We start from the raw sequence: 21,847 nt of genomic DNA on the forward strand, positions 1-21,847 counted from the left end.
AGGGATTGGATTCCTACCCAGATTAAGACTCTTGTCTGCCACAGTTCTCATGTATGGTTGGTTCTTAGTGATGGGAGTAAAGATGTGGGCTCTGAAGCCAGAGTGTCTGGCTCCGTCACTTACTAGGCCACTTACCTAATGTTCCTGTGCCTCAGTTTCTTTACCTATATTATAGGTTCAGTAAAAGGGGAATATTAATTCTACCTGCTTTGTAGGGTTATAAAGATAAAATGGTTGGTTAATTATGTACAAAACATTAACTGGAAGACTACCCTGCTTATAGCAATTGCTTAATAAATGATTGCAGCCATCATCATTGTTACCATCATCTGTGTGTGCACTGCACTTACTTAATTTAAAATCGGCCCCCAAAATATTTATCATTCAGGTAATCTGTCTGCCAGGACTCTTCAGTCTCTGGCCATTTCCCTGAGTCCGGCTGAAGGGCAGCACAGTACAATAGGAAGAGCAAAATCTTCGTAGTCATTCAAACTGAGTTGGATGCTTAAGTGACTTAACCTCTTTGAGACTCTGTTTCCTCCTCGGTGGTATGGAACCGGTGATCCCTTTACAGGATTGTTTTGTGCATCAGGCCATATACACATATCACCCAAGCTAGGTAGTCCGTCACTGGTAAGAACTGAAAACATTATTGTCTCTGAAACATTTGGTAACTATGGATTCTATGGTGCTTCATCAGACACGAAAGGACTTGGATCACTTCCTCTCTAGGCTGTTTCTAAAACAAAGCCAGCCTATTACAATTACCAATTCATTTTATTAACTAGGCCAAAGGAAATTACAGTAACCCCCTACTTTTGTAGCACAAACAAGTTTTTAACCCACAGACTTAGGGTGACTTTGGGTGGCTGCTGGGAAGGAGGCTGGATAACTGTGTCATCGAGACAGGGGACAATGGTGCCTTATCGCAATGTTTTATGAACTTACTTTCACTTTTGAAATGATCTAAAAATAAACCCTTGTCAAATGTAGATGGGTCGCTTTTTAATAAGAGTGTTAGCACACTGTGTTAAGCCAGAAATTCTTTCAGGGGAGATCCTTCAACCCTGGAGTCTTCTAGAACTGTCCCCAGATTCTACTTCCAGGGTCAAAGATAGCAGCTCTTGCCACCCCAGCCTGCTGTCTCGCTGCCAACATATAATTGGTTTCTTTTGTGCTCTGAGATCTGGCCACGGCTACCAGCACTGGAATGGGAATCAGAAGCTGATCTCTTGTGAAAGTAGTGACCTACTTAATATTCACTTCCTGTCACCTTCCTGTCACTTCCTAAAAGTGAGATGGAGTAACTTGTTTTTTCTCAGCGACTCAAAAAAGGATATTTGGAGTAGGTTTAAGAAAAACCAGTTACGTTTTTCTTTTAATCACATTTCAGTGTTTATTCATTGAATACTGAGATTCTCAAAACAAAACCAAAATACTCTGATGGTTCCAACATAAGATGCTTGATAGGGACATTTTTATTTTTTATTTATTTATTTTTTTAATTTACATTTATTTTATGCAGAATTTACTCCTGGGACATAAGTTTTTGTTTCTTCAGTTTCTTCTGGGGTATCTTTTTCTTCTGTGCAATGTCCTGTTCTGGTTTAGGAACAGTCTGCTCTTTTTCAGTCAGGACCCTCTCAGTGTGGCAGGGAAAACTCATGTATGGGTTAATCTGACCATGAGCCCTGTACGTTCTATGCCGCATCCGGGGGGCTTTGTTCACCAGAGAATCTACATTTAAACCCTTAAGGTACAGCATTACTCTCTACATTTTTAAGCATGTGCAGTAAAAATTCACTCTTCTTGGGCCAGCGACCCTGTGTCCAGCCCCACTGTTTGGCCCGGGCACACCTCCCAACTCCACCATTGTGGAGACAGAATGGCACACACTGCTTCTGCAAAGTGGCATCCTTCAGATACTTGGAGGCTTTTTGGATCTGCAGACCCTTGATGACCTGGGCAGTTTCACGTGTGTTCTTAAAGTGAACATGAAGATTTGAACCTCTTGATTTGCATGATTTTGTAGGGTCTTCTGGGTCAAGTGAATAGCAAACCATTTTCGGAAATCATCTCAGGGTGCTTAGGGGAGGAGCTATAGGGACATTTTTAAAAATCACCATCATTTTATAGACAAAATGTGAAAACGTAAAACTCAGAATATAGAATCCTTTAAAATTAAATAAATCAAGTTTCTTCCTAAAAGGAAAGATTAAAGACCCCCTCAATGCCACTGATTTTTAAATCAGTAGAAAGTCTTTGATTTTAAGCTATTCTTAGACTTTAAAAGTTCTCCAAATATCTCAACCCTGTCTGTCTAACACAGTAGCACCCATATTATTCTCAAATGAAGAATATGCTTTTGGGGAAAAAAATACATTTTGGCCTTTCCTAATATACTAAGAGGTATAAAATATAATAGGATAAACATGTCCAGATGAGTTTTCCCCAGTTAAAAATAAGGTTTATAGGGGCGCCTGGGTGGCTAGTCATTAAGCGTCTGCCTTAGGCTCAGGTCATGATCCCAGGGTCCTGGGATCGAGCCCCGCATTGGGCTCCCTGCTCCGCGGGAAGCCTGCTTCTCCCTCTCCCACTCCCCCTGCTTGTGTTCCCTCTCTCGCTGTGTCTCTCTCTGTCAAATAAATAAAATCTTTATAAAGAAATAAATAAATAAGGTTTATAGATCTGTTTACACATTTACAACTAACTACATGAAATTGTTCTAGAAAGCACAGACTAGCCCATTGAACCACCGGAATCTGGGCTGGCTGAAAATGTTATCATGTTCCTGTATCGTTTCTGCTGTACCTGTTCGTGGCTTCTGTCCCCTCCTTTGTCTGCCTTCCTTCCCATGTCCCTGCTCAGTCCTGACTTAGCCGGACTCAGCTGACTCAGGCCCACACTGTGTTCCTGTCCTTCCTTCAGAGGTAGAGGATTTTTTCTGTTCTTCTGGCCTTGGCAGTGAGTTTTCACCAGTGCTTTTAGGGCAGCAGAGTTCCTTGCCCTTCCTCCCAGAAGCAAGGCAATGCTCCATTCCTCCGTGAAGGCAGCCACTCCCTCTTCAGGCCTGCATCAGGACTGATGCTCTAGCAGGGTATTACCCTGCCACCATCTTTTTGTGTGCCCACAGTGAGGTTCAGGGAGAAGACCCTGCAAATGGATGCACAGCATCCTTATCTATAGCTCCCAGTGGCTCCCTGCTTTTGCTGGTCCACCATGGCCTTTGTCAATGTGTTAAAAGACTTTTCTTACTGGTTTCTGCAGTATTTTCCCCAGGTAAAAAAAAGTCCTTGCTTCCTCACTTCCTCTCTCCCTGGAGGCATCTGTCTTAGATTGTAAGTCAGTTGATTGCCTTCCCATTAGTGATGAATTCAAGAAAAGTTGTGACTTGGAGATTGTGTAGCATATTGTTGTGTGGATAGGAGCAATGCCCTTTCTTTTTTTTTTTTTTTTTTCAATCCAGCCCATGGCTCTTTTTTTTTTTTTTTTTTTAAGATTTTGTTTATTTGCGAGAGAGAGAATGAGAGACAGAGAGTGTGAGAGGGAGGAGGGTCAGAGGGAGAAGCAGACTCCCTGCCGAGCAGGGAGCCCGATGTGGGACTCGATCCCGGGACTCCAGGATCATGACCTGAGCCGAAGGCAGTTGCTTAACCAACTGAGCCACCCAGGTGCCCCAGGAGCAATGCCCTTTCCAGCTCTATACCTCATCATAGGAAGCTGGAAAAAGCTAATTGTTGTTTTGTTTTGTTTTTTTTAGCTTGAATAGCATCAGCAGGGAAAACAGATTAATAAGGAGTCACAAAGAAAAGATAATATAAAAAATTTATATATCAATCAAAACAAAAACTAAAACTTCTACCCCCCAAACCTGAATATACTGTTAGTCTTCTAAGCAAAAAAAAAAAAAAAAAAAAAAAGACGGAAACCTACTTCTAGAATAAAGTCCAATTGCACATAGCTTTTGGAGAGACCATCACTGATAACCCATTGTCCAAGAATAGATAACTTTATAGTGTAATTTTTGCTTTCTCCCAAGCTAACTAAAAGCATTCTGTTTCAAAAAGTCCTGACTAGTTTATAAATAAAGGAGCACACTTAATTGTGAATACTGATTCTTCCTCCCTTGAATAAAAGGAACAACCTTATTGTCTGGTTTTTATCAATTCTAATTTTAAGAAAAATCTGCTTAGTATATCAAACTGTATCTTTTATCTCAAGTTTGCTTTAATACAGTTTAGTGTTTAGTGACACCATCTTTGAAGAAGAAAAGTAAGATTCCATCAAAGTAAATACTGGGCTCTGTACTAGGTGTGGTGGATATTCTTGATTCTTACATTAAGGTTTTTCCACAAAAGAAACCTTGGATCTAACACTCACGTGAAGTGATAGTGGGGTTTTTGTTTGCTTAGTTTCAGTTTGTCCATTTTAATAAAATGTTGACCTACTTTCTCAAGGGTGGATTACATGTTTCAGAGTGTCCTCTGGTATCAAATAAGACTTCATGACTGAGAGAGGTCACAGCAGTGTTGTTGCTATGGAAGAGTGTTCCTATCTCACCAGTGATGCTTCTGGTTCCCAGGGAAGGAAAGTACAACCACGCAGCCTGCTTTGGTCTTCAGCCTGGCTGCCTCCTTCCTGATGGGAGCCGCATGATGTCGGTGGCTGCCCTCGTGGTGAACTTCTCGCAGCCAACAGCAGGCCGTCCCTCTCTCCTGAGGCACGATGAGGTGCGGACTTACTTCCATGAATTTGGTCATGTCATGCATCAGATTTGTGCACAAGTGAGTGATTTTTTTTATCTTAAACCTACCAATTGTGTTTCTGGCTTTTTATTTTTTCTACTGCTGTTAGGTTCCTCCCCTTAACATGTTTTTTTCAGAAGCTGAACATGCTCAAGAATCTCATAGGCCAGGCGCCTGGGTGGCTCAGTCGTTAAGCGTCTGCCTTCAGCTCAGGTCATGATTTCAGGGTCCTGGGATTGAGCCCCGCATCGGGCTCCCTGCTCAGCGGGAAGCCTGCTTCGCCCTCTCCCTCTGCCTGCTGCTCCCCCTGCTTGTGCTCTCTCTCACTCTGTCAAATAAATAAATAAAAATTAAAAAAAAAAAAATCTCATAGGCCTTCTGTAAAAACAAAATTTTTCTTACTGTGTCCTCTTATATAGCATGTCTTTTACTCAGAGGTTAATCCACTAATGAAGGATCTTCATTGAATACCACCCTATGGAAAAAGATGATTATCATTAAGGCATACAAATACTCTGTTTTTTCCATTTTATTCTTTTCTTCTCCGTAGGAGTTTAGTGTAAGCTTCACAGATAAACTGTGCTGTAATCTCTCTCTTCCGCTTGTTAATGCTTTGTTGAGTTGAGTGGTTTTCAAATGTCTCAGACTCTACTTCTTTTTTAATAATAAATATGTTAAAACACCTCCCATGACTAGCCTCAAATTAAAATCATAGGTAATATAGTATAACCATGTGGAGAATTAGCCAAAAAGTGTGTGTGCGTGTGTGCAGTGGATTGCAACTGATTTCTCCACTTCTGAAAAGGAAAAGTACATTTTTTCTCAACTTCTTAATACAGTTCAGTAAACTAGGCCCACAATATTCAAGGATAAACCATATGAACTTGTTAATATTTAACTGTTATCTGACATAAGAAAACATCAAGTTAGTAGTTCAACCTAACAGTTTGGAAAACTGATATTAACAGAAATGGAGGAACAGTTTTCCAAATTTGAAATCTCTATACATCTCTAAAGGCAAACTTCTTAATAAGAAGCTTTTGTTTTTAAATATTTTATTTATTTGACAGAGAGAGACACAGTGAGAGAGGGAACACAAGCGGGGGGGTGGGAGAGGGAGAAGCAGGCTTCCCACGGAGCAGGGAGCCCGATGCGGGGCTCGATCCCAGGACCCTGGGATCATGACCTGAGCCGAAGGCAGATGCTTAACGACTGAGCCACCCAGGCGCCCCAATAAGAAGCTTTTTATTAGAATAGTTTTCGATTTACAGAAAAGTTGCAAAGATAGTACAAAAATTGCCCACATACCCCTTACCCTGTTTCCTCTACTGTTAACATCTAGTGTTACTATAATAGATTTGTCACAACCAAGAAGCCAATATTCCTACAGTACTCCTAACAAGACTCGGTACTTTATTTGGATTTTACTCATTTTTCCCTAACAGCCTTCCTCCATACAGAAAATTTTTTTAGTTGATATAATGTCCTCACTGAATTATGTTTTCCAAATAGTGATGCCTGGACGTGGCTCTATAGTAAGACATAACGAAGTCTTCATTATGAATAACCCTGAATCCAGCAGCAAAAACTACAGACTGATAAATGTGGTTTGTGTTGTCAACTCAGGCCCTAGACTGGTATTGCCAACTGTCTTGGTTCAGGTTGCTGTAGCAGAATATCATAGCCTGGGTGGCTTAGAAGCAACAGAAATTTATTTCTCAGCCAGTTCTGGAGGCTACAAGTCCAGCATCAAGGTGCTGGCAGATTTGGTATCTGGTAAGAACCTGCTTTCTGGTTCAGAGATGTTGCCTTCTCACTATGTCGTTACATAGGGTGGGGGAGCTCCTTGGGTTCTCTCTTATAAGGACATTACTAATCCCATTCATGGAGGCTCTACCTTCATGACCTCGTTACCTCCCAAAGGTCTCATCTCCTATCATCACATTGGGGATTAGGTTTCACCATAGGAATTGGGGGGAACAGAGACATTCCATATTGGTCTATAGCATCAGTGGTGACATGATTTTCCAAAATGGTGAACATTTCTTGGGAAACTTACAAAAAAGCACTCTTGCTTTGACTTATGTAGGTGATCCCAATAGTTAAGAGTCCCAGAAATTGGGGCGCCTGGGTGGCTCAGTCAGTTACGTGTCTGCCTTCGGCTCAGGTCATGGTCCCAGGGTCCTGGGATTGAGTCCCACATCGGGTTCTCTGCTCAGTGGGGAGCCTGCTTCTCCCTCTCCCTCTGCCTGCTGTTCTGCCTACTTGTGATCTCTCTCTCTGTCAAATAAATAGATAAAGTCTTTAAAAAAAAAAAAAGAGTCCTGAAAATTAAAAGTCCGTACAAAATACTTAACAGAAATACGTGAAGTGGAGTTAGTTTAAACCCGGGCTCACTTAATTATAGATTTTTCACTTACGTGAATGTCCACTAGGACATATGAATGGTGTGCAGCATATGGGACAATTTTTTTTTTTTGTCCTGACATGTGCAGTTCAGTCCTGGACATCTAGCATCCCTGGACCTCAGAATATCTCCTAATCATCGTAATAACCAAAATGTACCGACTCAATTCCAAAATATTATTGTCACTATTGTTAAAAATCTGTTTAGTGGGGTGCCTGGGTGGCTCAGTCTTTAAGCATCTGCCTTTGGCTCAGGTCGTGATCCCAGGGTCCTGGGATCAAGCCCCACATCAGGCTCCCTGCTCCACGGGAAGCCTGCTTCTCCCTCTCCCACTCCCCCTGCTTGTGTTCCCTGTCTCGCTGTGTCTCTCTCTGTCAAATAAATAAATAAATAAATAATCTTTAAAAAAAAAAATCTGTTTAGTTCTTTCAAAGATTTTTTCTCTACATTCTGGTGTTGCCATGTTTATTAAAAAAAAATAGGGAAATAAGATATGAATCTATTCAGATAAAGAAGTCCTCATACACTGATATAGCCATTTTTATCCTGTTTTTAATCCAAGGAAAAGAAATCTTCCAGAATAACCTAAATTTTCTTTCTTACATAGTTTTAAAGTACTTCACAGCTATAGGGTTCCTGAAATATTTATTTTCAATCAGTGTCCATTCTATGGCTGTTTCCTTTATTTATTTATTTATTTATTTATTTATTTATTTATTTATTTATTGGTCAGAGAGAGAGAGAGCAAGTGTTCACAAGCAGGGGGAGCGGCAGGCAGAGGGAGAAGCAGGCTCCCCACTGAGCAGGGAGCCCAATGCAGGACTTGATCCCAGGACCCTGAGATCATGACCTGAACCAAAGGCAGACGCTTAACCAACTGAGCCACCCAGGCACCCCGGCTATTTCCTTTATTTAGAATAAGTCTAGTTCCATTTTTCTAAAGTGTTTTTATGAGTAATTTAGAAAAGTCAAATACCTTTTTAAATTTTAGACTTTTGGAATATTACTTAGATTATCCAAGTTCCAGTTATATATTTGTACATATATAAACTATAGCCTGTTTTTAGAATAGTGGATCTTTTTTGGATATGAGGACTCTATGAAAATCTGATTTAAGCTGTGGATACCTCTTCTAGGAAAATGTACATACACCTCATACACTCAGATTTTTACATGGGATTCCAAAGGGCTCACAGATTCCTTGAAGCCCAGACCGTAATGAATTCCAAGTTAAGAACTCCTGGGTTATAGCAGTTTCCTCCTTATTTGTATATTGATTATCAGCTAATGATTTCATAAGAAAGTAATTGGTCTCTTGATCACATTTATTAAAATAATAGTGATTCTCGGATCAGGTTTTCAGTGCTCTTCATATGTGTTCTTGTTTTCAGACACAGTCCTCTTCGAACCTGAGTACCATATGCTTACCATGTGCTCATAATGCATTTCTCTACCACTCTGTTATCCTTATGATCTTTTATGTTATTTTTGATCCTTTGACATAGCCACTTTTAGTGCTGGGAAATAATGTTGCTGGTATTATGTCAATAATATATACCGATTCATGAACTATAGATTATATAGTTCAGTCCTGAGGACTGAACTATATAACATGACATCATGGACTGAACTCTATAAACTATATGGAAATATATATACATGAATCAGTATATATACTGAAATACTGATGACAGTATTACGCTGGTGATAGTGTTGGTATATGGTGTCTCTGTCTTGAAACAGTGGACTATATTCAATTCTTAGAGTTTGCCTAACTTCCTTCGTGAACACAGAATGTGTCATATAGTTAAATAGTATGTAGTACAATCCTTTGATTGGTAATCTTCTCCTGAGATTATCTTTGAAAAATATCTTTTTGTCTATTAATTCTTTCAAATATACTGCAATGTTTTAAGAACTTTTAAAGATATAAACATTGAATTACTATGTTGTATACCTGAAACTAATATAATATTGTATGTCCACTACAGCTCAATTAAAAAATTTTTAAAAAGAACTTTTAAGTTAATCGTATATGGAACCAATAATCAGTACTTTTGTCTCAAAAGTAATAGGCACAAAACCACGTTTTTGCAGCTTTATAATAATTTCAAAACCTCTTGTATTGACCTAAATTGGGTGGTAGTGAATAAGGAGCTTAATAGCTCCTGTGTTTAGTAGTACTTCTGACTTCTTTGAGAAATACATAGTCAAATAAAAATTTGCCATACCGGGGCACCTGGGTGGCTAGTCGGTTAAGTGTCTGACTCTTGATTTCAGATCAGGTGATGATCTAAAGGTTGTTTGATCAAGCCCCACATCAGGTTTCACAATGAGCAAGGAGCCTGCTTAAGATTCTCTCTCTCTCGGGGTGCCTGGGTGGCTCAGTTGTTAAGCATCTGCCTTCGGCTCAGGTCATGATCCCAGGGTCCTGGGATCGAGTCCCGCATCGGGCTCCCTGCTCAGCGGGAAGCCTGCTTCTCCCTCTCCCACTCCCCCTGCTTGTGTTCCCTCTCTCGCTGTGTCTCTCTGTGTCAAATAAATAAATAAAAATCTTAAAAAAAAAAAAAAAAGATTCTCTCTCTCTCTCAAAAAAAAAATAAAATTCTCTCCCTCTCCATCTGCCCCTCCCTTCCTCTCTCTCTTTCTCTAGTTAAAAAAAAATTTTGCCATACACATCCACTAGATTGATTTTAAGATATGGCAGCTCAGTGTTTGGTTCCCCACTTTGGCCTTGTGCAAGTGTGATGACCAGAAGAGCTCGTTGGAGCTTGTCGTAGTAATATTTAAATGTGACTGCCGGAACATCCAGTTTTCAGACATGTAGGTGCGCCAGTTCAATATGTGTACTGTTTCATCATTCAGCAGATGAGTTTCACTTATATTTTCTTGTGTTAATACTATGGGGCATATAATTTTGAAGATAGCAATCAAGAGGTGGCATCTCTAGTATCTGTTCCTGTTTCTTGACTTTATTGTGGTTTGAGCTCTCAGTAATCACTGGCCTTTTGAACTTAGCTAGAAAAGAAAAGTAATGCTTCTTAACAGCTTCCATAATGATGTCTGTGTTGGTGTGCACATTAGGAGTAGTAAATTGTAGACTGTTAAAGATCATTATTTTAAAGCAACACAGGGGCGCCTGGGTGGCGCTATTGGTTAGGCACCTGACTCTTGGTTTCAGCTCAGATGATGATGTCATGGTTGTGAGATCAAACCCCGCATTGGGCTCCACTCACAGTGGAGTCTGCTTGAGATTCTCTCTCCCACTCCTGCGTGTATATGCGCACACTCTTGCTCTTTCTCTCTCTCTCTCTCTGTGTCTCCCAAAAAATATATAATAAATATGTCTTAAAGCAACACAGAATCACATTAAAGCCTTAGTAATTAAAAGTGAAAAGGATCGAAGGGCAGAAGAACTTCAAATTATGTAGTTCCAAATAATGTGTTAATTTGGTCAGAAGACTAATAGAGAGCTTCTTGTCTTGTAAATAAACCCTGTGGTACAGGGGTCAGGAAGGCACCCTCGGTTTAGGATAAGAACACTGCTTTAGGGGCCCCTGGGTGGCTCACTCGGTTGAGTGCCCAACTCTTGGTTTCGTCTCAGGTCTTGATCCCTGGGTCGTGGGATCAGATCCCCATGTGGGACTCCACTCTGGATAAGGAGTCTGCTTGGGATTCTCTCCCTCTGTCTCTCCCCCAGCTTGTAAACGATCTGTCTCTCTCTCATAAGTAAATCTTAAAATAAGAAACAAAAAAACACTATTAAAACATCCATGTACTTGTTGGCCTGACTATGTGACTTTTAGCAAGTTATTCTGCCTTCTTGAGCCATCTCATTTTTCTTATTCATAAATGAGGACAGCAATTCTCATACCTACTTCCCTGGGTGCCTGCAAGATTTAATCATGTGTAAAAGGTACTTGGGAAAGCATTAAGTGCCATACATATTTGAAGTGTTCTTCTAAATATATTTATACATAACTCAACCCTTTGGGGATCAACACATAGCACACAAGTCATAATTTAAGAGGAGGAAAAAAGTTGCCATGAGGCAAGGTACTGTCACCTCCTGTTTAAGAAATTCACAAATGCCTACCCTCAGTAGAGTTTTGGATGAAGATCTATGGAAGGTGATTAGAAACCATCTGGCTTAGGGGCGCTTGGGTGGCATAGTGGTTAAGCCTCCGACTCTTGGTTTCGGCTCAGGTGGTGATCTCAGGGTCCTGACAAGGATCCCCGTCTCGGGCTCTGTACTCACCGTGGAGTCTGCTTGGGATTCTCTCTCCACCCCTCCCACTCATGTACACTCTCGTGCTCTCTCTCTCTCTTAAATAAATAAATTTATTTTAAAAATGAAAGAAACCATCAGATTTGTGTTTGTTTTTCTGTTGTTTTAATGTTTATTGCCTATTTGGAAATTTGATTCCCAAAGCTAGAGCAGAATAAGCAGTTTCGAGTATTGTGAATGGTGGGAAATGAGTTGAAAAAAATGTGGGTTTGTTTTATCTTCAGTATTAGTACTGAAAATAGATCCTTGGAGGAAGCCAAGGATAAGCATGATCAGACTAGCCAAGACCATACCTGGTTAGGTAAACTGGGCAGGCTGAGAAGGATAATAGCAGCCAAGATTTAGTGGGCACTGACCATGTGCCAGACGCTGTAATCAGTGCGTTACATTCATTAATTAATTTTATCCTCACAGTATTTCCTGAAGTAGATTTACCAACCTACTTCTCTTATTAAACTGTTATTCCCCCCCCATTTCCAGATGGGGAGAACTGAGACTCAAGAGGGTTGAATGGTTCGCCCACGATCTGATGGTCACGCTCTTCACCACTCTGTTGCCTGTAACCACTTTTGTGCTCTCAGTCCCACGCCCTAGAGACAGCACTGTGTCATGTGGTCGGAATTTGATCTCCCAAGTATGTATTCCTGTTGGATGGACTTTTTTCTCCTTAGCCTCTTAAATGACATTCCCTCTAAATCAACCGCACGTAAGCATGTGTGGAATGAATGAGTTTATCTAGTTCCACATCTCCCTCTGTGTAAGGTGACCTTTCAGTTTTAGTCCTCAAGTACAGTAAACACTTAGCAACAACCTCGTTGCCTCTGCTCCCTACCCCCAGCCCTGCACAGTTAGAAGTGATTTCTTTCAGGATCTCTTTTTTGTTACTTTATTTATTTATGTGTTTATTTCCTTATATATGTATATACACATGTGTACACATGTGCTTGATGTCAGCTCAGGTCATGATCTCAGAGCCTCAGGCTCCATGTTGGGCATGGAGCCTACTAAAGATTCTCTCTCCCTTTCCTTCTGCCCCTCCCCACTACCCGACCATCACCACCACCCCTGCCCCTACTCGCACGTGCGAGCTCTCTCTCTCGCTCAAAAAAAAAAAAAAAACAAAAACAGTATTTAAGACCTCTGCGGATTGTCTTTTAAATCATGGTGGTGATACTGATCTGCTGAACTATGGGGCTGCTGTGAAGATTAATAAGCAAGTTAGCAAAGTATTATTCAGGGTCTCTTTATTACTATTATTACTTCCATTGATGGGTAGGTGTATGTGAAGTTAAAAGTATGAACTTTAACCCTCTATTTGTGGCAAAGTCTGGGAGACAGTGGCACTTTTCTTTTTTTAATGTTTTGTTACATAAACATCTGCAGGATCCCTGGATTTAGGGGTAAATCAGACATGTCAGGATATGGAATGACTGCTAGGAAATCAGTAGGGGATCACCTCAGATAGCCAGAGTCCATTCTCCTGGGGCCTCTGAACACAGTACACTTACTGATTTCAGCAACTGCTTTTTCTTTGAGTTGGGATTTGGTATCATGAATATAAAACTTTAGTTGTGGGGCGCCTGGGTGGCTCAGTCGTTTAAGCATCTGCTTTCGGCTCAGGTCATGATCTCAGGATCCTGAGATCGAGCCCCATGTCGGGCTCCTTGCTCTGCGGGAGGCCTGCTTCTCCCTCTCCCACTCCCCCTGCTTGTGTTCCCTCTCTCACTGTGTCTCTCTCTGTCAAATAAATAAATAAAATCTTTAAAAGAAAAAAAAAAAACTTTAGTTGCAACCCCTAAAAGCATTCAGTCACTTAATTAGAACAATAATCCAGTAAGACTTTGGTCTTTAAATACACCAACAGCTCACGTGACTTTTGAGCTCTAGTTTATATAATTTTGCTCCAGTTCCTGCTGTGTTGTCTGAATTGAGAAGTTAATCTCTACAGCATCAAGTGATCTGCTGTAAAAATCTGTAATAGTGTATATTTTAAGCATCCTATTGTCTGTTTAAAAAAGTAATAATGAAAAATCTCATCGTTTTAGACAACTTTCTGCCTCTCAAGAAATTATAACCAAAGAGAAATCTGAGTTTACATTGTTTTCTAGGCTTTTATTGTCAAAACATTTCTTGCAGCAATAATGCTCTAAAACTTTTTGAAGTATCACCTGCAAAGTGATTTGTTAATCAGATTACTTTTAATTCACAATGCTCTGCTTTATCTGGGAAGTATATTAACATCAGTAGTTACTATAGCCTATAAGCTACTATATATCCAACATCTTCAAATTGTTCTTATTGAAAACTATATAAAGGACTTTTTAGGGTTCTTTGGAACCTACAGTTTAAAACAAGGGAGTGGTGTTTGCTGGCTGGTCAACAGTGAGTAATCATTCAGCAGTCATGCTGTTTTGAGTGTCAGACCCCCAGCAGGCTACTAGATCCTAAGACTTGTTCAGGGTTTCTTTGTAGACTTATACAGTGGCTGACTGTGGAGTCCTTTCTTTTCAGAATTTAGTTGTTTGCTGGAAATTGAGCTTTTGAGTTTCATAGGTTCTTTGTCCTCCTCATTTGAAAAATATTTAAATGATACTGCTCAAAGGGCACACAGAAAACAGCGTGACTGGCTTTCGGGAAATTAGTAAGCAGTAGGGTTATTTTTAGGTTTTACTCCTTGCAAACATTTCCTTTTGTTCTTTAGAAGACATTGTTGATCTGTTCATTCATTTGCTGTGCTCTCTCCCCCACCACCCAATGGCTTTGGACAGAATAAGCCCTCTCTTCTCTACTCTGAGTGACATAACTGCGTTAATTTTTATTTTATTCAATTTTAGCTCATGAATTATTCATTTGTTCATGTTTTTCTAGGTTCTGAAATACCACCACCACCTCCTCCAAACACACACACACACATTTTGTTATTTGGGGTTGATTTGCACCCTCATTTGCAAATGCTGATCGAAAAATATTCACATAAGCAGAATATACAAAATGTGTATTTTTGTCAAAATAATTGTATAGTGGTCGCTGATGGTGTGATTTATTTGCCTTTATTTGCTCTGTTAGTACTTATTTAAAAACTGTAATCTTTAGAAAATCATGCAGTTAGTATAACAGAATCCCAGGTACAGGATAGGTGGTTACAAAGGCTGACCTTTACACCCAGCCTCAGGTCTGATCCTTGAAACATCTTCCAGTACAGAGAGGAAGTAGGATTTCTAAGGAAGCACAACTGAAACCTGTTTTGCTCTTCTTATGAAGGCAAGTTTGATATAAGACTTTCCTACTTTAAACAACGTCCAGGAGGATTTAGCCACTTTGTAACATGCTAATTTAACCTTTTATGTTTTTCATTTTTCTTATAAGATCGAGTGGCATTATAGCAGTTGTGGTTAAAACCGTGGGTTTCAGGGCGCCTGGGTGGCTCAGTTGGTTAAGCGACTGCCTTCGGCTCAGGTCATGATCCTGGAGTCCCGGGATCGAGTCCCGCATCGGGCTCCCTGCTCGGCAGGGAGCCTGCTTCTCCCTCTGGCCCTCCCCCGTCTCATGTGCTCTCTCTCATTCTCTCTCTCAAATAAATAAATAAAAATCTTAAAAAAAAAAAAAAAAAAGATAAGTGTCCTTGGGGCGCCTGGGTGGCTCAGTTGGTTAAGCGACTGCCTTCGGCTCAGGTCATGATCCTGGAGTCCCGGGATCGAGTCCCGCATCGGGCTCCCTGCTCAGCGGGAAGTCTGCTTCTCCCTCTGGCCCTACCCCCTCTCATGCTCTCTCTCTCCCTCATCCTCTCTCTCTGTCTCATCCTCTCTCTCTCAAATAAATAAATAAATAAAATCTTTAAAAAAAGAAAAAAAAACCATGGGTTTCAAATCCTCGTTCTCCTGTTAATCTTAGTATGTTTCAATTTCCTTATCTCAAAACAGAGATTACAGTATGTAGTTCATACAATCATTTTGGAATTTGAATCAGATAATCCATGTAAAGGGCCTAGCATAATGCCTTACCTGGTAAAGTCTCAATAGATGTCGATCATGATTATTGTATCAGATTGTTTTATCTAAGTGTAGGATGTTTGTTATTTTAGAAGATTATATACCAGAAAGAGGCAAAGTATTCAGTTTTCTGGAACCCTTGCCTCTTTCCTTCTTTTTTTTTTTTTTTTTTTTTTAATTCATGAGAGACAGAGCGAGAGAGAAAGGCAGAGGGAGAAGCAGGCTCCCAAGGAGCAGGGAGCCCGATGCGGGACTCGATCCCAGGACCCTGAGATCATGACCTGAGCCGAAGGCAGACGCTTAACCATCTGAGCCACCCAGGCGCCCCCCTTGCCTCTTTCCTATAAGAACTTTTTATTGGGATGTCCTCAAATACGGGTGGCCTAATTCCAACGCCTAGTGAATTTCATTCCCTTTGGCCCTTCAGTATTTGCAGCTCTTCATATCTAGAATCACCGCAATTATAATAGGAAGTCAAGCAAAACATTTTTTTGCATAAAGAGAGGAAGGCAGAATGTGAAATGGCATTGACATCTGTGCTTCTGCCCTGGGCCAAAAGCAGAATCATTCTTTGCTGCTGATTCGGCATCCCATCTGCTGCCTCCTCCGGTGCTTCAGCCCGTCTTCCTTTCCCTTCCCTGCAGAGCCCCAGGGATGATGAAGTCAGGCAGGGATTGGGGTGTCACACATCTGTGAGGGAAACAGGACAGAGGTTCAGGGAAAGATAACACAACGATAACCCCATTCTGCAGATGACCCGGTTGGTTTAATGCTAAATCTCCTCTGCCCATGTCAATTTTACAGAAGTTCTGTGGATGGTGTGCAGGTTAGAAAACATCAGCCTGCTCTAGTGAATTCCCCTCTTTCAGATCAAGAGCTTTTCTGACATCTGAGTCAACAATTTACTAAAATTCACTTTAAAAAAAAAAAACAAACTTTTTTTTAACTCTTAGCCCACACCTTCAGAATAAGCCCTTTATTTTTACAAGGGATGCTTTAACTTCTGAGCATATCCTTTGTTTGTCCAGAAAACGCGTTTCATTCACCCCACATGCCGGCTGATCCACAGCTCTAACTCCCACTGAAGTGGCTTCTTGTGTTAAGATAACCTCTTCTGCCCTGCAAGGTACAACCAGGCTTTCCACAGCACAGTTATCTCAGAATCACTTATTTAAAGTTTAGAACACAAAACATAACACACATGCGAAGGATATCTGCCTGCAGTGTTGTCATTTAACTCATTGATTTTGATTGAAACTTGAGTAGTTAAATAATAGAGTGATGAGTGCCCCAGAAAGGCATGTATTGAATAAACAAAAGGAAGCAAACAGAAAAGAGAAGTAGGGAGAAATTGTCTTAAATCTATTCATTTGTAATGGAAAAAATTTTTTTAATATTTTTACTTCCAAAGCTTAAGGCTCGTTTTAACTCAGACCGATTTTTGTTTTCAGTTATGTTTCCTGATGATTGTTCCAGGTTTGTCTATGATTCAAAAGAATGAAATATTAATTTAACATAGAGTACTTGGTGGTTATTTTTCAGGCTGCTTGGCTACTGCATTTTGCTTTCATTTAAATTTGAAGTTATCCTAAAAAAAAAAAAAAAAACTTGAAGTTATCCTAACCCTTTATTCAAAGACGCAGTTGACTCTGATTCTGACTTAAGTTTTAGAGTCTTTTTTTTTTTTTTAATATTTAAGTAAACTCTATACCCTCTGTGGGGCTCGAACTCACGACCCCAAAATCAAGAGTCGCATGCTCTACCAACTGAGCCAGCCAGGTGCCCTAGTTGTAGAGAGTCTTAATTATGATTCATCACATAGGTAGTTTTCATTCAGTGCTTTAAAAAAAAAAAAATACTTCTATGTTTACTTTCTAGACTGATTTTGCACGGTTTAGTGGAACAAATGTGGAAACTGACTTTGTAGAGGTGCCATCCCAAATGCTTGAAAATTGGGTATGGGACATGGATTCCCTCCGAAGATTGTCAAAACATTATAAAGATGGAAGCCCTATTATGGATGATCTGCTTGAAAAACTTGTTGCTTCCAGACTGGTCAACACAGGTATGACTTGTAATTTTAGAAGAGGAAAATACATTAGAATTGCTTAATAGAGAATTGCTGGCATCTTCTCCCATACAACTTATTTCCCCTTTAATAATGATGCTAACGTGGGGAGGGAAGACCACTAAATATACTGGGATTGTGTCCAAGAAAAAAAATCCATCTCCTTTTAAATCTTAAATGATACCTTGCCCCCATTTTGTAGTATGTACTACAGGCATCAATTCTTGAAATCTTTGATCTTGTGATATTAGAACACATAGTTCTCTCTTCTCCAAAACATGCCCAAACATTCTTATGTTATTAGGTCTTCTGACCTTACGCCAGATTGTTTTGAGCAAAGTTGACCAGTCTCTCCATACGGACGCATCGCTGGACGCTGCAAGTGAATATGCCAAATACTGCACTGAGGTTTTAGATGTTGCTGCTACTCCAGGTTTGTAAATACTGCGACTTGAATTCATTTTTTCTGTCAGGCGCAGGGTATATACCTACCAGCCCTGCCAGGGAAGGTAGAGTTGGTCAGGCATCTTACCTCATGTAATTTGTTTCTGATTCCTGTAATCAGGCCATGACTTTCAGATAAGCTTACCATGTCCATATGAGTTATCCTATCCAAATGTGCTTAAAGGAGAGGTGGCTCCCACTTTGCCCCATTTTCGTGTAATCAGGCATGAGCAATTGGCCTCCACCCCAGAGCAGAGAAAGCCATTCACATTTGGCAGTACCCACCTGGCTCCTCCCTCCGTGTATGGACAGCGACTTCCCAGTGATTTCACTAAGAAATTGGCAGAAGGGGCAATTTTAGAGAGAAGCACAAGCTTCTGCCATGTTTCTGTGTTTGGTTCTGAGATCGGTTAAGGCAGTTTAACTAGCACTTTCTAACCCAGTATTTATGGCATTCATGTGGATGGGTAGGTGCTCACACGTGTGTGTTCACATTTATAGTTATATATATTTTAAGCCAGCATGTAGTTGTTCATGATACATAGTTTGGTACGGTGACTTTTTTCACCAACGAGGTCGTTATTTAAATGAATCCATCACATTTATAGTGATATTGAAGATCAGAAGAGTTAATTGAGTCAATCCAGGCTCCTCACTTCCTTTTGTGATCTGTTTAGAGTAGACCATACAACAACTTTGTGCCTGAGGCCACTTTGACAAAAATCCTTTTTTAAAAGTAGCCCTAGAGGTAGATTGTGTTGGTAAAACCTTTTTAGCTTTTTAAGTAAAGAGTTATTTTTCAGTAATTATGAACCTAAAATAAGTGCCATTCTGACACATTTTAGATATAAAGAGGTGTGACAAAGAGTAGGCTTAGGATTAGAGTATCTGTAAGACACATGTGTCTAAGGGATAAGAAAGGACTGAGTAGTTCTGAAACACCGAGCTATCTGATGGGTGTGGACAAAGCCTCTGAAACTATTGTTAGGCATTCCAGAGCTTAGGGCCGAAACCATCTCAGAGGTTGAGTCATCATAGCAGAGAAGTTTGTAAACATCTTGGCCAAGGGCACAGGTAAACCCAGGGAGTACTACAGGTGAGATCCTGCTTGTCTCTTCTCCCCAGTGTCTGGACTCCCCATAGGGAAACCTTAGCCAGCTGATAACCTGGTTATTAACACTGGCCATCACATTGATTGAAATGTATCTTTCTTTAAAGGCACAAATATGCCAGCCACTTTTGGACATTTGGCAGGGGGATATGATGGCCAATATTATGGATATCTTTGGAGTGAAGTATTTTCCATGGACATGTTTTACAGCTGTTTTAAAAAAGAAGGGATAATGAATCCAGAGGTATTGTATTTTCTTTTCTCCTTTTGTTAATTTTGCAATTGCTCCCTCCCCTTTAATTCCTAGTGTAAAATATTTATTACACCTAGATTTTAGAGTAAGAGATTTGGTAACAGCTTTTAACTTTTAAGTCTTGCATCTTATCATATCATACATCAGTAAGTTGTAGTATACAAGTGACTAACTCTAATTCTGTAAGTTTAAAAAAAAAACCTGCATTTTCTTGCTTATTAACATTCCAATATATTGCATAATTAAAATTCAAAGCTTTGTTTATGCATTTGAGCATTTATGGCAGCTAGTTTTGACATGTGCCGTACAATGTTTTAGTTCTATAGGAGGTTGGGAAAGAAAGGTAAACTCCTTCCTGATAGAAATGGTCTGCGTATGTTGCGATATTCTCTACACAGGTTCTTTATACATTTTCTGTGGGAGGTACCCTTTCTCTGTGGCTGGCATACCCCACCTACTATGTAGTCTGTAACCCAAATGCCTCTAAGTAATTTGAGCTGCTTCATTAACCTGAGCCATTTCTTTCTGTGTACAGTGAATTGGCTGCCAGGTGGCTACCAGCCAAACCTTCCTGAGTTACAGTCCCCCAGTCTCCACTCTTGTTGAAGACTCAGCTGTCAGATTATTTCTAGGGCTGATGCATTTTTCCAGTGTGCTTTTTATTCTGTTTGATTCAGAAATTAGAAGAACAAATTATCAAAATCAGGCTCTTTGTTCTTATTTTAGCCAACTGATTTGTTCCCCTAAACTTTTGTTTCTGGATTGCATAGTGCCTCACACATATACTGAAATACATTGCTGTAATTTAGATCACCATCCCCCCAACCTCCCCCACCCACCCCAAAAAAACCACCCCCAGGGCACCTCCATTCTACACTAGCCTTTCCAATCACACCATCTTCTATCCCACCCTACCCAGGCTCTTAGGTCACTGTATGCTTCCTTCCCTTCCCTGGCCAACCTATTACGTTGGTCAACCACTGACTGTGCTCATAAATATCTTGACTTCTGCATGACCTTCAGCCTAGTGCCCAGCCCTGGATTCCTCCACCATCTCACTTAGATATGGTGCCCTTGGGATTCAGAACTTTCCGGAGATGGTGTGAGTCCATTAATGTGCCCCAGTACAAAGTAATGCTATCTGACCTGTCTGGACAACCAGTGTTACTCTGCTGTCCTGTCCACCTCCTTTATTGAGTTTCCCCTGAGTCTCTCACTACCTCTCTGCTCTCCACTAAGAAAAGTAAGGCCGTCGAGACTGAGTACTTCATCTTTTTTTCTCCTCATATACTTCACTACTTCTTTCCTTCTGCTCAGGGATGTCTCTCATACCAAGCCTTACTGGTTTGCCATCTTTGGGAAAAAACTGGGGTTATTGCTACTGACTTTGACAACCCTATCACTCCTATTCAGTTGTTCTTCCTTTTACAGCCTAATTTCTCACTGCAAGAAACAGTCTTGGCAAACCTCTTTTATCTGGCTTTTGCCTCCACCAACTGAACTGGAAAGTTACTTTCTCTCCAGAGTTACCACTGATGACCCAGTCACCAACTTCCAAAGGCCCTCACCTACCATTTTTTTCTTTTTCTTTTTTTTTATTTCCTGCTTCTTGTTATTCCTCTCCTTGTTCACAGTCCTCAGCTTAGCCATCAAATCCCTTCCTTACTTCCCAGAACTCTTTGTGTCAGCCAAATTTGTGTGTTCCTGTAGGTCTTTGCACCTTCACAAATTTGTTCATTCTCTTTCTTCCACCTAAAATATGTGCCTTCTTGTCTGTGCCTCTTAACAATTTTACCATTCTGAAAGGCCCTACTCAAATGGCCACTCACTTATGAAATCTTCCAAATCATTCCAACCCAAAGTGGCCTTTCCATTTTTTGACGAGCAGAATGGACTTGGGCATGAGGGAAGGGCTCCAACAGCTTTTTCTTATGTCTGGAATTTTTAATATAACACTTAGGAAAAAAAAATCCGGTTATAGAATATTTTGTACCATAGAATGTAAATTTTTACTTTAAAATGTATGTTTAGAAAAAGGGTACATCAAAATGTCCATTCTTAACTTCGGGTGATAACTTGATGAGTGATTATTAAATATTTTTCTGTGCTTTTTGTGGAGCTTTTCCTTATTTTTACATAGAGCACGTATTATTGCAGAAATCAGAAATCAATGATTAAAGAGACACAAGGTCTAGTTATATAAAGGTGCAATTATGACCTGTTACTGGCTCTTACTAGTTGGTGAGGCTTCCTGGCAAAAGTGCTCCGGTACCTTTTTCAATTAGGCTTCCTCACTCACCTCCTCTGTGCTTCCACTCACACGGCCACATCTCCAGTACCCTCTACCGTGACCTCTTCTCTTCCATCGATCAACAGAACGGCCAAAGTGCTGATCCCAGTGGACCCCAAGGAACTTGCAGTTCCGGCAGACTCAATCCCTGCCACTATGCTTCCATGTACTTCCTCTTATTCTCAAGCTTCACAGCTTGGCAGGCAGCCAGACTACTTTTAATTTAGACCAGGGACCTGGGTTGAACTTGGA

At 40.4% G+C, this 21,847-nt stretch overlaps 1 protein-coding gene across 3 annotated transcripts in view; it reads left to right on the forward strand.

Moving 5' to 3' along the window:
- NLN (neurolysin) overlaps positions 1–21,847 on the forward strand; it is a 96,972-nt gene that overhangs the window by 65,757 nt on the left and 9,368 nt on the right. For all 3 annotated transcript variants that reach the window (XM_045895595.2, XM_045895598.2, XM_064596174.1), the window contains 4 exons: positions 4,583–4,784; positions 17,308–17,494; positions 17,802–17,930; positions 19,160–19,296. In XM_045895595.2, coding sequence (XP_045751551.1) covers positions 4,583–4,784; positions 17,308–17,494; positions 17,802–17,930; positions 19,160–19,296 — 655 coding nt within the window. The remainder of the gene's footprint in view (positions 1–4,582; positions 4,785–17,307; positions 17,495–17,801; positions 17,931–19,159; positions 19,297–21,847) is intronic.

Source organism: Mirounga angustirostris, unplaced genomic scaffold (genome assembly GCF_029215605.1).
Source record: "Mirounga angustirostris isolate CCGP_5_RB_7025 unplaced genomic scaffold, mMirAng1.0.hap1 SCAF_7, whole genome shotgun sequence".
NCBI classification, from domain to species: domain Eukaryota; kingdom Metazoa; phylum Chordata; class Mammalia; order Carnivora; family Phocidae; genus Mirounga; species Mirounga angustirostris.